General features: G+C 39.4%; 1 protein-coding gene across 1 annotated transcript in view; it reads right to left on the bottom strand.

Moving 5' to 3' along the window:
- MCTP1 (multiple C2 domains, transmembrane 1) overlaps window positions 1–18,572 on the bottom strand; it is a gene marked incomplete at both ends in the record, with an annotated part of 53,718 nt that overhangs the window by 25,508 nt on the left and 9,638 nt on the right. Inside the window, 2 exons of the mRNA XM_009865234.1 lie at window positions 8,617–8,747; window positions 10,332–10,502. Coding sequence (XP_009863536.1) covers window positions 8,617–8,747; window positions 10,332–10,502 — 302 coding nt within the window. The remainder of the gene's footprint in view (window positions 1–8,616; window positions 8,748–10,331; window positions 10,503–18,572) is intronic.

The following is an 18,572-nucleotide window of genomic DNA, read 5'->3' as shown; positions in this document are numbered from 1 at the left end:
CAAGAAAACTGCAATGACTGTGAAATTACAAGGGTTACATCAGAGCTACAAGCTCAACGTTTTCCAGTTGTGTAAGTTAGAGCACTTTTGGCTCGTAGTCCGTGCTATTTTTTTATTTAGGCTAAAAGAAGTGACTGACAATCCAATTCTACCCGTGCACCTCTTGTACAGCTATACGATATTCCACCACATCCAGCACTGATTACCTGATAAACACTGTTATCTGCTCAAGAGGTCTCCACAAACAGCCCAGCTTGTTATTCATGAAGATGATACAAAGAGGAGTGATCTGGAAGCTTTTTACAGTGAAAGCCTTAACTATTTTACAGGATAGATATCCTCTGAAGGGCCCTCAGGTATCTCTGATAAAAATCTAGGGTTATTCCACCACATTTTATGCAAATCTAGGTTCAGAGTGTCTCTGTGCATCTTTTTTCAGAGCTACTTTGCCCTCACCAGACCTTCGCACAGGACCAAAGCAAGGAAGGGAGCCTGGTTTTATTCAGGAATTATCTAGCACTAATTCTATCCTAGAATAACCTTTACGGACATCAGTAGGAAACACATAAAACTCCTCTTTGGGTAAGATTTCCTTCCAGGCACCGAAGTTATCAAAACACTTCTAAAGATAAGCAGCTTCAGAAAGTTCAGGCTGACAACGCCCCTTTACGTTATACAAAGAGTTTATACAAGTATTTCAAGCTTTAAAACTTTATAAATGCAGACTTTTACATCAGTTAAGATGTACTCTTAAAAGACATTTGTAACCTACGACTGCTTCTGCGGAGAACAAAGATGCTTTGAGGATGAAGGTGAACGTAAATGTTACCAGAAAGCGGTGCAGGATGAGCATCGTGGTGGCATAGGTTTTTGTCTTGCTTTCTCAAATCGAGAAATGTGAGAAAGGAAATGAAAAATTAGAGCCATTTTGAGAAGGCCACAAGTTGCATATGACCGGTGGCTGTCACACTGAAAGCAGGAGATAATGGTAATTTGGGACAATACATGTTGCTGCTGAAAGGAAAAGTTCTCCACTTACGAAGATGTCAGCCTGAAGAATTACAGCAAAACTAGCCACTAACTCCAGAGACAGATTTTCAAGCACGGCTATAAATCACATTTTCAGTTTTTAGGGCAGTTTGGGTTTTTGGCTCCACGCTGTGCTGTCCCCCATGCCAAAATTAGAAGTGGCGGGCACAGCATCTTCCCTTTGGGAAGAGGCACAGAGGAGACACGTCCCCCTAGACGTCCTGCATGTGAACACTGTCGGGCTCTGGGTGGGTCTGGATTTTCAGAGAAAAAATAGAAAATAAAAAAAGAAGATCAGGAGGCAGAAAAGCAACACGAGTGCCTTGAGCTCACATGCCAAAGTGTCACAAAAAAGTCGTTGCAGAAAGAGGGTACGGTTCCCACAGAGGAAAATTTGAAGATGCAGGGGGAATCCACCACATCTCCAAAACTGTGTTCAGCGTGTTAATTGCCCAAACTGTTAGAAACACGTTTCTGATTTATTTTTAATTTGAATATATCTGGCCTTCGGTCCTTTTTATGCCTTTCTTTACTCGGTTGAAAAAGCCTTTAGTGCTCCGAATTTTCTTCCAGTGAAGGTACTCATATACCATAATCATATCTCTTCTTGATCTTCCTTTTGATATGCTAAATGCCTTCAGCTCCCTATACATTCCCTTGGAATGCATCTCCTACAGCCCTCAAATGACTTTTTTGTAACTTTTCTGATCCAGTGAAATTCTCTCGCATCCTTTTTAAAGTGTGGAAGCCAGAACTGTATGTAGTATTTTATTACCAGCATGTCTAAGAGGTAAAAATCACCTCCCCTCTCTAGTTCTAACAGAACCCGGAATGTAAGACCGCGTTGGCACCCTGGTGAAATATCCTTGCTAATGAATGAATTACAAAGGTAGCGACATGACTCTTAAAAGCCAGGTGGCCAGGCAAGGGAGAGACAGCGGATAGCAAGATCATTTTCTCACATGACAAAATAAAGCATAAAAGAGGAATTGGCACAATCCTAAGTGATAGGGACAGAAAAGCACCACTTGGCTACAACCCAGGCAACTTAATTATCATCATGACTTGTTCAGGAAGAAAGCCTTTCAACTCCACTGTGATCCAGGTCTATGCTGCTCCAAAGGATGCCAAGGAGAGGGAAACTGTGCGATTCTGCAATTAGAACTGAGCTGGACACACATCAGAAGCAGCGAGGCATGAACTGCTACAATTTGTGAGACTCCGTATCCTTTATGAGCAGACTACAATGTTCCAGTAAAACTGAGAAACGAATGGAGAGGGGAAATTCTGCAAAGCGCTGACAGAAAACGACACGGTGCAGAAAGGCAGGACTGCCAGCAATGAGAGGTTCTTGGAAGAACCAGAGAGCAGCCTTTTTTAAGCATAAAGATAATGAGAAAGAAATAAAGGGACAGAACCCACATGATGCTTGTGGCAGGCACTGGAGATACAGGAGAATCTCACCCGTCACGGAGCAATACCTGAACACGTGAAAGCACTTATGGCTTGCTAAAAGAAATTCTCTCCACGCCATGAAAGCCTGCTGATGGATTTAGAAATGAGCAATTAACATTCTCCTAAGCGTAGCTCTTCACCGTAAAACTGCACATTTACTTCTGAAATTGTGCAGATGGAGACAAGTCATAGAATCATTATGGTTAGAAAAGACCTTCAAAATCACCAGGTCCAACTGTTATCTAGCTCTGCCAGCCCCACGTCTAACCCATGTCCCTGAGCACCACATCCACACGTCTTCTAAATCCCTCCAGGGATGGGGACAACCCTTTTCAGTGAAGAAATTTTTCCTCGCATCCAGTCTGAACTTCTCCTGGTGCAACTTGAGACCATTTACTCTTCCTGCTCTTAGCTCACATGATGGAAGAAGTTTCCATATGCGTGAGACAGAGGGTCAGAAGAAGGATCCACAGACATAATCCAGCTCATTATGTAGCATTCTGTATTTCAGAATACACTATCAGTTTTGCAACAGAACATGACGACAAACAACAACTGTCAGCAAGAGTTTTAATAACAAAACGTCAGGTAACAGAAAGTTACTGGTGATTTGTGAGACAAAACGAACCCTTTTTTTTTGCCTTTCTAGCAGAATAGCAGAGCCTCGGCATTAACAGAAAAAGCTGAATCATGCAGAGTTGTGGTAATACATCAGCTGTGGAATATCTGACATCCAAATTTTGAGATGCACTATCCACATCTAACTTGCCTAGGTAACAATCAGAAATGAAGACAGCTCAGCCCATCTCCAGATTTGTCGGGGGCAGGCCTGCCAGCAGCGTTTTTAGATTTTAATGCTTCGGGCAAAACGTTCATTTTACATAGAGCATCTCCAATCATTTAAATTTAATCATCATGTATAAACAAAAAAGCATTATACACATGGGCTGTTGGTCCTGGGCTTGTCTGTGTTTGCACAGAAGTGCTGTGTGATTCAAATGCACACACACAGTTCAAAACTCAAATTACAACAGAATATTCACCATTACACTTAAAACTTCGACAACCATGTATCTTTCCAAAGTATAGCTGAACATGAAGAAATTTTCAAACCACCATGTGGGAAAAAAAATAAATAAATTTGGAAGACTAGAATAATAAAGTACTATCTACAGTTCCAGAGGAACCCACTTTGACTCTATAAACGTTTTCAAAAATGAAGAAAACTTCAAGAATCATCAATTTCAGCATTAACACAGATTGTCACCTCTACTATGTAAAACCTCTTTCTTGGGCAACAATATTTAAAAAAGAAATCTGCCGGTACTTTAATAACAATTTAAATAACTAAAAATTTAAAAAATAACACTCTCCATAGCATCACTAGAAAAAATCTACAAGAAACATTTGCAGCAGCATATTTAGTGTACTTCAATCAAATTTATCTGCTTATTGGAGTATCCACACATACCTTTACAGCACCACTAGGTTCTTTCCAATAACGTTCAGTCTCTCAATGTGAAATTACATAAATTTCAGTGGAAAAAAATTGACACTGAGAAAGACATAAATATTATATATAAAAATTCCACTTCAGTTTGTAACTGCATATTGTCTCCCTGTGCTACTAATGCTGCAGCATAGGTCTCATATTGCTTGTATTTCTGATCACTCGAAACTCCTGTATCAACTTGATTACTACGAAAAGACTAAACAGACAAGACGTAACAGATTAGGTGTTGAAAGCCACTTGACTTTCAATATTTTAAATTTCATACTTCGCAACATCCATTAAGCGGTATGTACCCATACACACATGCACACAAAATCTATCTGAATTTTCATGAGAATATTCAGAGAGATTATCAGAAATTTCAGTTTTCTACAGTCAAAAAAATTAATACATAGCTTTAATGAATATGCTACACGCAAGGTCTTTTGTTCTTATTTCGCATCAGATGGGAAAGAAGATAGTAGCATCAATAAACACTGATGAAAATAGATATAGACGAAGCCAACAGTAATTTCCTGGCATAAAATGTGAGCAAAAGTCAATGTCATTTTAAAGACAAACACGCATTTTTCATACCAATAAATAATGCCATAAATCCTGCCGTACTGGATTGCAAATAACTTCAGCTGAATAAAATTGCATGACACGGGATTTATTTATCCTGTATGTTCACAGAAACAACTTGTTCTCTGACAGCGCTCATTCTTGGCAATTTATTGCAGCTGTCAGCAGCCAATTTGTTCAGATTACTGCTATGCATAAAGGTGTAACAGTCATGAGGATTTATTAGCTGATTATCGTAAAGGTGACAGTCACGATCGCCTTCAAAAACGTGGATGATAAGAAAGTTAAATAATTACATGAAGATTAAAATCATTTCACCTTCATTTTGATCTTCGTATTACCTCCATGAACTTACTGCAGTATATGTTTTTAATCACTGGGGTATATTGACTCAATATGGAAGATTAATGATCTACTCATAGCAAAAACATTAGATGTACTCAGACTGAACACTATATAAACATACACACATATTTCTACTTATCAGATAAAGCAATGAGTAAATACTGCTCATTCAAGTCCACACGCTTATTTGGATGCAAGAATGTTGTCCCTGTGGCTTTAGCTGCTGACGCCTTCTGAAAAAAAGAACTTCTAGACCTCATGTCTCTGGCTCCTGGAATGTTGTTTCTTTAAAAAATGTATGTTCAGAAGAATGTCAACATTTAATCTCCTGCATGGTGAAGCTCAGTTCTGGCCACGACCAGTGTTTCCTCACACACGTCACCCCAAAGCCAGAAACCTGCTTCTACATTCTCAGCCTTCTCAAACATCTTCCCTTCATCTGGTCTAGGGTCTGGGGGGATCTAATAGCTGCCTTCCAGTGCCTGAAAGAAACCTGCAGGAAGGCTAGGGAGGGACTTTTTACAAGAGTGTCCAGCAATAGGACAAGGGGAAATGGGCTTAAGTTAAAGGAAAATGATTTAGACTGGACCTTAGGAAGAAATTACTCTGTATGAGTGTGGCAAGACTCTGGAATGGATTGTCCAGAGATGTTGTGGCTGCCTCCTCCCTGGAGGTGTTTAAGGCCAGGTTGGACAGAGCCTTGAGCAGCCTGATCTAGTCGAAAGGCGTCCCTGCCCATGACAGGGAGGCTGGATTAGATGATCTCTAGGGTCCCTTCCAACTTAGGCCCTTCTATGACTCTATGACATTATTCCTTTCCCCAAAATGGATCGCAAGCCCTAGCCCTTGCTGTCTCAGCACACACATCATCGCCGTCCTGTCACATTCCCAGCTTCATCCTGTCCCTTACCATGATCCAGCCTAACGAGTACGATGACACACTACATTCCTGATCTCCCACTTCTTTCATTCCACTGAAGCACACCTGAGACAAGAGCATCATTTCAGGAGAAGTTACAACAATCTGTTTTGGAATAAAATTTGGCAAGTTACATAGCTTAGCTTGCAAAGAACATCTCAGTTCTAGGAGGCTTCCCATGTTCTCTCCCAGAAGGAACTTGGAGCTGTCCCTTCAACCTTCCATCCGACGGTCCTGTTCCCCTACAGCTAGCTCAGTTTGGAGCTGCTCCACTGGTTTTACGGACGGCGCTCTTCAAAGAGACTCCAAAGCTTGATAACGCCTGTTTTGCATGGGAAGTTCTACAGACCTCCGTCATGCGTGTTCTGCAAGCAGAAGAATATGGAGGACACCCTGGAGGGATTTAGAGGCCGTGTAGATGTGGTGCTCAGGCACACGGCTTGGGGGCAGGCCTGGCAGTGTTGGGTTAACGGTTGGACTTACTGGTCTTAAAGGTCTTCTTCCAACCCAAATACTTCAGTGATTCTATGACATAGAAAATCATCGCTGTGAATGACAGATGAGAACTGCTCCTAAATCAAACTTTTTCTTCTGTTTTCTCAATTTGACCTGCTGCTTCCCTCAATGAGTAAGATCTTTTCAATCAAGCATGGATTCTCCCTAGCTGTACTCTGGCCAGACAGGACGTCTTCAAGAAATAAGAGTTTCCATTTGCATTTAACAAAAATATTCCTATATAACAGCTGCTGCTTGCATGTTATTCAAGAAAGCGGGAAGACTGAAAAGAATTATTCTCCATCACTGAGCAATGCTAGAACACTATCAGCAAGTCTTCTGTTTCCCTCCCACAGCCTCATTATCACTTTTCCTGGAACTCCAATCAAAATACTCAATTTATTTCGTGTGCCTTGAGAGTCACAGGCCCTTAGTCACGGAGCACGATTCAGTCACACTTTACAAAATTAATATATATTCAACATAACACACACACAAAACGAGTCTGTAGTGCCTATGCCAATGTATTTCCAGATTTCAGAGGCAGAAACTGATGAAGAGATGGCAATGTAAAGCAGAGCTGTCAGGTGTTCACGACTTTTATCCACAGTGACTGGAAAAGGGTATCAGGGAGGCAGAATATTAAGACCTATTTCTGTATTTAGATTGAACTTGACAAATGACAAAGTTCTTCATGCAAATCTTCATGGAGAGGAGTTTGTTTGCAGGTTGCATTATTCAGAGATACGGGACCAATAGAAGGTAAAATGAGAGAGCATCTCAAAGGACAAACTGAAGAGAGATCATGTATGCAAGGACATGCAGAAAGGTCACAAAAATCAAGACCAGCAAGATTTCAGATAAAAATACCACTGATTTTGTTAAAATTGGTTATACACTGCAGAACCACTACAGATTAGCTTTGTCCAAGGCATACCTTTTTTGATATATACAAGAAATACATCTATTTAGGAATAGGATAGAAAAGAAAGAAAGAAAAGTTTCGTCTATTATTTTATGCAATGCTGTTCAATAGACTTTACAATTACTGGTAACGGTAACGATGTAAGTGCTGCTTTGATAACTGTTCTGAAAAACCACACCTGAAAACTCTGAATCTCACCATCTTTTGGATAAGAAGGTTAAAGTTAAGCAGAAAATAGGACTAACTTCCCAAGGTGTATCATATGTTGACATAGGACTAAATTATTATGCTATTTCAGAAAAACAGTTATTGCTACCATATGCAGGGAGTGAAATCAAGTAGGGGAAAAAACACAATGTAAACTTCAAATACAAACACGCCTTCCATAGGGTTTCATCATATAAAATAAAATCCTACCACGTATATTTCTGAGAAGTAGTTTTGTCAAGATTAAAGCTGTTTGCTTGCCACAGGATCTGTGTGTATTTTGATTTCCCACAATTTATGGTAGGAAATAAACACAGAATATTATCTGACTGATCTAGTCTGATGAAGAAAGACATTATCTTAAATGGAATGAGAGGGAGGAAAAGGTCAGTAGAAACGTAACCACACTGACAACAAAAGTACACAGCCAGGCCTGTGGGATTTCCGTTCCTGATTTTAACTACCAAAAAAGGTAATTCTACTTGTTAATAGTACCAACATCCTAGTGAAAAGCACCTAAAACCAATATTCTGATGAAAAATCAAAATATAGAGGATTAATAACAATTATTATTATTAGGACTGTATGGATATCAGTTAAAGTATCATATAAAGAAACATCTGTGCTTTCCAACAGCATCTACTTTGTCGTATCTAAAACAACACGACCTTTATCTTCCCTATTAACTAACAGTTAACGCCACTGTTAAAAACCAGTAGCAACTTTCTTATTCCTACACAATAAAATGGAGCTAAACTACACAAATTTCTACCACATCTTGAACTCTAAGGCTGATCCCAAATTAAGGACATAATTTTGATCTTATGTGCCTATTACAAGTCTCCTCCATGTCAGACGTTGCCTTATGGAACCTCCTGCATCCTGACTATTGCTCTAAATCTGGGATTTTTAATTTGGAGAACCTGCCTATCAATTGGTAAAAGCTGCCACCTACTGGTCAATAAGGATTATTTTACATCATCAAAGTAAAGAATTGCAACGCAGCTAAGTGTAACGGTACTTTGTGAAAAACTCTCCCCCACCTTTATAAAAAGGAAAAAAAAAACAAGAACAAATGGTCATAAGAAATAGTTTCAATGGCAAGGCTCATTTTAATCATCTCCTCCCATCCCTAGGGAACAAGAAGGCTGTAATTGCACAAACCTGCCAATAAAATCATCCCTTTTGCCAGCATCTTTGTCCCAGACAGTAATATCAATAATTCCACCTCGTTCTTCATAGAGATGAAAGTCAAACTGCTGCCTCCACTGAGGATTCAAAGTTTTTGGCACAATCTGAAAGGAGAGCAAAAAGAAAGTCCTATTGCAATGTGCAGGCATACACTTACTTGAATCGTAAATTTGATCTTTAGATCAGTAAGGTTTTTTTTCTGTTTGTAGTAAGTAATTAAGAGTATCTTAAGCAGTGAGAATTGAAAAATAGCAATTAGGAAAGACTACTGGGCAGTTCTCCCATGCCTCTCTGACACAACAGCAACCTCTAAAATCCTGCAACCTGTCACCTTCAAAAGCCTCGCGAACAAAGGATTTACCCTGGGAATGGATCCATTTTTCTGTAGAATAATTATGCCCTCTCTTAAGTGACAGCTAGCTGCAAAGTTATGTGTCTGAGCCTAAAGGAAAACAAAGCACCTGCAATGACAAGTAGATGGTGACTGTTAAGTATTCAAACAGAAACATTTTTATCATGTCCTCTCTCCTTAGCTGCAGTAATAATGGGAGAATGATGATATCACGGTTTACTTTTTACACAATGATACTCTTTTTTTTTTTGTTCAGAACTGTATTTTACTCCATTTCCTTGCAATTCAGACTAAAGCAGCCTTCTCAATCATTTTCAGTCCAGTTATTTCTGACAAAAAAAGTAACTTCAATGCCTTTCAGTCTATGTACTTCTGACCGCGTTCTGCAGAACAATAAGCTCGCAGATCTTCTACTGTAAGGCAAAAACAGTAGTCATGTCTGTCCTGAGCAAGAATCAAAACTGTCTAGGACCTTCCTCATGAAGCAATTCCTGCTTCCTACATCCACCAGTTCGGAAAAAAATGAAAAATCAGAGAGGAACAAAAGAGATGCTATGAATATCTTTACGTCACAAACACACGAAATTTGACTCATTCTAATTTTAGATTACGACGGGGTCAGGGGTCTGTGAAAGTGGCACCCAAATGCTCCAGCCCTCGTCCTCATTTTGCGTGTGAAAACCTCATGTGGGTGCGATTCTGTGTGATTCTGTGAAAACCACAGGGGCTGTCACGTCCACGGAGAGAGGAAGGTCACGTGCACTATCAGCTGTCCCAGCATCTTACACAAAACCAGCGATTTTCAAACAAACAGGGATCAGGGAAATAAAAAATTACAGCAAGAAAGACAAATAATCAATCCCCTCTGTCTGTTAAGCTCATACCTATACAAAACTTTAACAAGACTCACTCTAAGGATCCACGACAAAGTAAGGATAGACATGAGACATAGTTTGAGGATGAGATCACGCAAAGGATCCAAGAGGCAACTGACATCAAGCCAGAAAGACACAAAGGTGGTTATCAACTTGCCAGAATCACTCCACATCTTTCCTCTGCCACAAATGACCCATAATGGGAAATAAAAGCTAACGCAGTTTGTACAGAAAACCGGGCGTGTCGCCCTATGCTGCATTTTTTCCTCATCTAGTACTATTTTTTTTTATAATTGAAGGAAAACGACTAAACAAAACTCCAGGTGCTTTGACAGCATAATAACACAACAGTAAGTCTCCATCACTACTTAAACAGTCATGCAAACAAACAAACAAAAAAACGCACAAACCACAAACAAGGAACAAAATATTTCAAACACAGACAGTGTGCATTTCAGTACCTTGCTCTTGTATTTCTGATGCCCCAAACGGAACTTCACGTAAGGATCACTTAGTCCATTTGCATCCATCGCCTTCAGTTCACGCCCTTCTATCAAGGTAACACTGACTATCCCTCTCCATAGCTGAGATTTTCTGTGCATGTCTGAGAGACGTAAGCTCTGGCTCTGAAATTTTAGAGAAATAAAACCGCAGGTTTAGTTTAAAACAACTCCAAAAATATCACATGCATTTCAATATTCAATTTCATGCAACTATCAATGCAGAACAATAATCTAAAGTGATTTTGAAGTTATCTGACAGCACATACGTAAACTGTAATACAAAGAATTACCTGCAGAGAAACAAAACTGATAAATATACAGGTAATGTCATACACTGCTTTTGCAGAAGCAAGTAGAACAAACACGACACGAGGAAATGTCCAGAACACAAAGCATTTTCTTCCTGCTTCATTCCTCCCTCTGCTGATAAAAACAACATTACAAATAAACAGTACAAAGTATCACCTAATAATAAGGTATGATCGAATGAACTTGAACAAACACTAAACAGAAGAAACAGTATGAAAATGGAACTTCCATTAGAATGACACAAACCCACCATGAGAAGCATGGACCAATGAAAAACAAGTCAATAAACTCCCGTGCACATGACAACTATCTCAGTCTCTAAACTGATGTGGTATTTTCAGGAACAGCAAGGAACACCTAAAATCAGAACACTAGACAGCCAAACAATATTTGGACTTGCAAATTATTCTTTCTAGGAATCAAAAAAAAAAGAGTCTGTGTGCATGCTCAGCTGTTAATATATCAAATATATGCATTTCCTTTATTATGCAATGTAGCTTGAACAACTAAGGCTTTATAGGCTCAGTAACCCTCCGTACATGAGAGGTTGCATAGTTGGCTTCATCACCTGCACACCTCCATGATCTTCATTACAGGTAAACACAGGAACATTATTAAGCTTCATAATTTTTTTTTTTCTCAGCAAAAACACCCCTTCGTTGCAGGTCTATAGTCAATACTGCCCAAGACTGGTCTTGTGAAGAAGGCGTAGATTGCTTTTTCTTTCTTTCCATGGTTTACACCAAAAGAAAGACTGAATAGCAAATAGCCAAAACTGACTCTGCCCTGAACATAAGGCAATGACAGGTAGAGAAAGAAGAGACAAGGCTTCTTTAGGAAGATACTTTGTACTGGAAAAGAAGCAGTGGTTAACTGAGACTTGTTTTGGCAAAGAAAACCCACCACTGTTGGGTTTTTTTGAAGGGCTGAGCCAGAATTCAAATGATTTCCAGGATACTATTATGGAAAATAAGCATGAGTTGCATTTACAGTTGTTTAAGCACAACTACATAGCTCTCCACTTAGAATCACCTTTAAAAGTCATCCAGTATCACCCCCCTGCAGTGAGCAGGGACATCTTTAACTAGATCAGGTTGCTCAGAGCCCCATCAAGAGCATGAACGTCCCCAGGGATGGGGCCTCCACCCCCTCTCTGGGCAACCTGTGACCGTAAACTTTTATCTTGTCCCTCTGGCACGTCAACCACACCTCTCAGCTTGATGTCATCTGCAAGCTTGCTGGTGATGCACTCGATCCCACGGTCTCTGTCCTCAATGATGATGATGTTAAACAGCACTGGTCCCAGTATGGACCCCTGAGGGACACCTTGTCACCCATCTCCAGCTGGACATGGAGCCACTGACCAGTACCCTCTGGGTGCGGCCGGCGAGCCAATTCCTCATCCACCCAACAGCCCACCCATCAAATCCTTGTGCCTCCAACTTAGAGAGAAGGGTCTTGTGGGGGACTGTGCCAGAGGCCTTGCAGCAGTCCAGGCAGACGACAGCCCTTGCTCTTCCCTTGTCCACCGACACAGTCACTCTGTTGGAAAAAGCCACGAGGTTGGTCCCACAGGACTGGCCCTTGCTGGAGCTGCTCTGGCTGTCCTGAACCACCTCCCTGTGCCTCAGCAGAGCCTCTGGGAGGATCTGTTCTGTGTTCTTCCCACACACAGAGGTTAGGCTGACCTGTCAGTAGGTCCCAGAGTCTTCCTTTCTAGCCTTTCTAAAGAGGGGTGTAGTGCTTCCCTCCTTCCAGTCCCCAGGGACCTCACCTGACTGCCAGGGCTTTTCAAATACCATGGAGACTTCACTAATCACAAATGAGGCAGCGAACCATGTAGAGAGTCTACTGGATCTAAATTCTGTATTTTCAACCGCTTCTAAAGTAATTTGCTGCACTAGAGCAGCTGCCACCACATAAAACACACTGATTTTTTATGACCAGTGGGGAGTTTCATCAACGGGTTGATTTACGTATAAGGTAGAATGACAAGACTGAAATGACCATGTACAGACTGAACAGTATCTGAACAGATATCTAAAACATGCTTTCATTCAGTTAAAAGTCATCTTTACCCTCAGAAACCACGGACAGTGACATAATCTCTAATTTCACATAGTCTTTCTTGCAGGAAGCAAAATAAACAAACACAAATGTTTAGATTTCGAGTCTAATCTGACAAAAAATGGGAAAATAAGACTGATTTCTCATTTTAGAGTTCTCCCTTCATGAATTTAATTTGGCAGTGTGAGACAGGTACATCACTTCTAAGGCACATTTTTAGGTATCTAAGCAACCTTCTGTAATCCAGGCCACAGTGAATTAGTTACCAAGTCAGGAGGGAAAATATGTGAGTAAAACAAAGCAACAGAAATGAACAAAGATCCTTCCAAATTTCTCCTATGAAGGAACGTTTCTCAGACTAATTCTTAGGTAACTTATTGCCCTCTGAAAGAAGGTAAATGCATATCTGCACCCTGGTTTCATTCTTCTGCCACAAACAAACAGACAAAAATGTGAGGAAACCGCACAGCTTCTCATGTCTCTAAAAACAGGTGGGAAGTTACATATTTCACAGTATTTCCATCTGGAACTGGCCACACTGTTCACAAAATGCCATAATTTGGAAAGAAGAAGGGTCAAGACCTCAGGCCACAAGGAGCTGTCATTAATGTGGGATTATTATTCACATTTCTGAGCATTTACAAATTGTAGGCAGGCATGGAGATTCCCATCTAACATGCTCTAAATAAAAAAATAAAGAGGGTTGGGGAAAGAAGTCGCAGCCTGCACATCGTGAAGCTTTCTCTCTCTTTTTCCAAAAGGAAATTAAAATTAGATTTCTGAAAAGGAGTCTTTTGTGCCAAAGTATAATGCAAAGCCGCCTGTAAAAGGAAAATTCACATCTTTTCCTGTCCACACACTGCTTTAATGTTTCCATTATAAACACCATGAAAAAACATTTTTAAATGATAAAATTACCTTTTCTTTGTGTTCTACCTATTCTGCCTAAATGTAGGGTAGTGAGAGGACCAGGGATGCCAACAGCAGAAAACCTTCTGACACAGAACTTGAATCCTCCGTTAGGTATGATCAATACAGTTACCCAAATGCAATGGCAGAGACAAAAGATGATCTTGTAACACTGTTCAATGTTTTGCACATGGTCATTTATTACTTGACAACTGGCTTTGCCAGAATCTGGGCGTCATTCCCTGGTTCGTCAAGAACATGTTCTTGAAGAGTGTATAAATTGCCACAACTTCACTGTCACTTTCTTCAAAAGGGATGCCTTTAACACGTCTTTATCTTTGGATAATAAATAGCTGAACAACAGACAGAAATGGAACGGTGTGCCTACCACAAACGTATTTATTTAAAAAAAAAAAGTAAATACACAGTGCAGTTGTATGTCTTGTACAGGCACCTCTATGCAAACAACTACTTTGGCTTGGAAGCTTTAGAGAAAATAACAATCCAGAAAATAATGAAAGAATTCAGAGAGGAATGACACTCCTTTCCGTTGCCAAAGAGAGGACAGAAGTGCAAAAATAGTCATGAATCACACTCAGTGCTGGAAATTACGCTGCAAGCTCAAGTAAATAGAACTCTTCTCATCCAGTTCCTAGGACGCTTGCCTGGCTTGGATAAGACATTTAAAGTAAAGATTCAGAGTGTCAATAGATAGAGCTGCCAATTCCACGTATTGTCTATGCAATGAAAAAAAACTGAGGGGCAGTCACACATATTCACAATGCTTTTCCTCTGTTAGAAGCTACACAAAGTATAACACCTTGCAGAAATCATTAGCATGTAGACACTGAGCTAAAAAAACTGCCTTCAAGGGGATCATGATGAATCGTTTCCAAATGCATGCTTGTTGTGACTAAATAAGTTGTGTAAATGAGCCCCTACTGGTAATTACTGCAACATGAAAAACCATTTATCTTAACTTTCCGTTGATGATATTTTACATTGCAGGATATTTTAATCCTAGGTGAAGCTAAGCTAAGTTTCTGTAGCTGAGAAATTTACATTGCCCTATGGGTGTTTTCAGTATGATTGTCACGTTAAATCTGGTTTAAGATGTTTGCTCTAACAACACAATGATGTTACTGTGGGAGAATCTTGTGGTGACTCTACACTAACAGTAAGAGCCGATACTTCTGCAGCATTTTATGCATTTTTGGACTTAGGAAATCACAAAAATGTGGTTGTAATAAGATGAAGGCTGAGACTGTTAAGCACTCGCTATGACTTGCATTCTTGGGAAAAAGGTGGAAATACAAGACAATGGTGTGCTGACAGAGAGAGGCTGTGTCAGTATGATCTGAACTTTCTCCCTTGTTTTCTTCTCAGCAACTCCTTTTGGCAACTGTGGCTGCAGTCTGTGAAAGACCATGGGTCCTGACGATGTGGTTATTGCCTGGGATTACCAGTGTCACCACACTCCCTGTTCTTTCAGAATTGTGGGCATGAACCCAGAAAACCCCACAAGAAATGCCTCTCAGCTGTTTTGATCGTTAACATTACCAGCCGCTACCTCTCACACACAAGTGATGCAAATGTATGCCTCACCAAATACTTGCATAATTTTTATAACCAGATGTCTAGCAGACAGGTGAATCTACTCTGACTTTTTTTACCTCTGTTCCATTATTTAGTAGCTCCCCATCAAGCACTATTTACAGCTGATAAATTGACATCCAGAACTTCATGGCTAAAAAAGCGTTTTCTCAATTTTAGATGGTTCTTCCTAAAATCACAAACCCAGTAATTCTACCTTCTATTCTGAAATTCCACAAAGTTTAGGTTGAAAGATTCTGGTTGAAAGATTAAACTTCTTAGAAATTCCTTCCTCAAGAAATAAAATTTTGTGTTTCCGCTTGTCTTTGTCATCCTTAGACCATGATTTGGTATTTCCAATTTTATTTCGTCCTCAAGAGGAATCTCACTGCACGGGAAAAGTATACTTGTTTCAACAGCAAAAAAATGCTTCATAAGGCTTTTGATGTTAGGAAGACGCAAATCAGGAGTCACACAAACACGTGACTAAGTATTTTTTGTTGGGCACAAAACCATCAATTTATAACAACATAGCTTTTGGTACTTCAGTTTGTGCAACTACAACAATATATATTTTTGAAAAGCTTCTAAAATAAATTTTAAAAAGAGACAGTCACTAGGAACTGAAAGCCTTGCATTTTGCAATTAATTTGTATTTAAGATTTCATAAATTGTATTTTTCCTTTTACAAGTACAGGCAAAGATTCTAAAGCTGAATTAAGGCAAAAATAGTTATCTAAATGCAAATTAAAAATCACTTGAATTCATTTGCTTTAAGCAGCAAATATACTCTTTTACCACCAATCATAATTAATCAGAAGTATCTTACTCAGTTATGACTTTGGGATGATAATGTGCCTTTAATCTTAGTTCATACATAACCTGTTGCAATCCAGACTAATTTATCTGCACATTTGGGAAGAACGAAACTTTAGTTCCAACTAACCGAAGTCACAGTGAAACAGCTCGTCACACATTAGTAGTATAAATTAAGAGTATTGCCACATTTTATTGAGTTCTAATATTTCCAGTTCTAAACTCATCACTGAGACTATAAAACAGAAAAGAAAGTGATGCCGTATCCCCTTTCCTCCAGATTTTACTGGAATATTGTGACTTGTTAGGGCACAGCAGATAATCATCACATGTACTTTCCCCTACTGTATTTGGCTATAGTTGCCAAACCACTTGTTCCTCTGTTTGTCCCTAAATTAAAGCACTAAAATATTTGTCTTCTGACATTTCCTTAATGTGTCATTAATGTGGCAAGCTGAACATGAGATCTGATCACGTATGAACTCAATTCAATGGCAGTTCTTCCACAGATGTAAAAAGGGTAAGAGGATAGCCTTATTCAGATGAAAATAATTTTCAATGAAATGAAAACATTTCTGTCAGAAATCTCTCACTATGCTTTGTCTAAAAGGTATTGTCTTCATTAAAATACCTTTGCTTAAGTAGTTACTGTTACATTGGAAAACCCAAGCTAATCCTACTTCTTCATATGCAAATTGTGAATAGAGGCAGTGAGTACAGCAATTAGTTCTCCAGGAGTGCAGGATTTGCTAAAATAAACTATTTATATGGGACAGGACCTCACTCAACCTCTAGACAAGCTAGTCAAAAATTTTCCTGACAAACATCAGGAAATGCTGTTCAGAGAAAATCTAACCTCTGGTTTGGGACGTGCAATTTCATCAGAACTTTTTTTAAAAAATATGAGGAATATTAACAGCTTGGTAAAGTGGTGTTATGGTTTTTGGTTATCCACCACTAACTCCTCTGTAAGATGTCTAGTGAACCAGAGCTACACCAGAGTTACTATCCACGTTTTAAACCACGGAGAGCAACTGTACCTAATCACTGAGTACCAAAAACTTTCCTCTGTATTAAGCATATATATACACACACATACACTTCAAAGGATTTTTCTTGGCTCCCCAGGCTGACTCTAAAATGTGTATGTAAATTGTGCCCAAACCGCTGTGATAAAACACATCCATCCATCTGTGTTGTAGGAAGAGATGAGCTTAATTTGCACCATGGGAGACACTGTCAGACACCAGGGGAAAAAACAAAAAAACCCCAGCCTTTAATGGAAATGACGGTTAAGCACTGGAACTGGCTCTCCGGGGAGGCTGTAGAATATCCATCACTGCAGATTTTTAAGGACAAATTAAACAAACACCTGTCAAACACAGTTCAGCTGTCATTGTTCCCACTGTAGGGTACAGAGATAACTTTTCAGACTGTTAATCCCATTTTCAGTCTTTTCCAGACCCACCCTGCAGAAAGGTAGGTTTTTAAACATCCCAGACACTTCCAATTCTGGCAAGTGAGGTTCGGTCTGCCCACCAACACAACTGGCCTTGCCATCAGCTTTGTCTTCCAGCGGCATTCCAGTCACCTTCTGAAGTTCCTTGTCCTTTATTTTTTCACCTCCATTCCTCCCACTCGGCACAGCAAAGATAAAACTTCCACAGCAAGCTCTGTGGCATCACCAGAAGCCACCATCCCTGACCCTTTTCTTGAATAAACCTCCTGTAACCATGCAGTGAACTGTACAGCAGCAGAGGAAACAGGTTGTTTTTCATCAAGTATTTAGTGATATCTTCAGACTCTCCACAGAAAAGTCTGCCTGCTCTATGAAATGCTCTTTGAGAGGGAGCATCCAAAGTAAAGGCTTCTGCTTAACTTAATTCAAATGATTGACAAATGCATACAGAATTAATTGACAACTCTAAAAAAAAATAAAATTACAAGCTACATTTGTTTGGTTTTGGTTTTTTGTTTTGTTTTTTTTTTAAAAAAAACCCCAACATGTAGGCTTCTCCTTTTACCCGTTTATATCTAAAATCAAGGGAAAGTTTTGATTCTTCCTAGAAAACGTATCGGTAGGTGCTGAATTATAACTGCAGCTCCACTGGTCCCAAGTTTAGTATTTATGCTTCTGATTTTCATGTTGAAAACCACTTCACATTAAAAAATGCTAGAAGTAGCAAGATTTTATCTTTTAAATTGCTGGTAGTAAAGGCACAGCAAAAGTAATGAAACTTCATCATGAGAAGCTAAGAGAAGAATGAGGACAAAGTACTTAATTAAAGAGAATATAATTTTTATATGGGGGAAAAATGCATTTAAACCATCTCTTCTTTGTTATCAATTTTAGGCTTCAAAATAGTAAAGAGAATTGTAACTTTTTTTTTAATATTATTTTTGACAGCATTGGACTGAACTCTATAAAAAATGATGAGGAAAAAAAGAGTGGTATGTACCTTTCTAATTTTTATGCTGTCAACAATTTCACAGACTCCCTTCCCA

The sequence above is a fragment of the Apaloderma vittatum genome, unplaced genomic scaffold (assembly GCF_000703405.1).
Source record: "Apaloderma vittatum isolate BGI_N311 unplaced genomic scaffold, ASM70340v1 scaffold1572, whole genome shotgun sequence".
Lineage (NCBI taxonomy): Eukaryota > Metazoa > Chordata > Aves > Trogoniformes > Trogonidae > Apaloderma > Apaloderma vittatum.
Note: the sequence above shows the minus strand (reverse complement) of the source record. Positions and strands in the feature narration are given on the sequence as shown.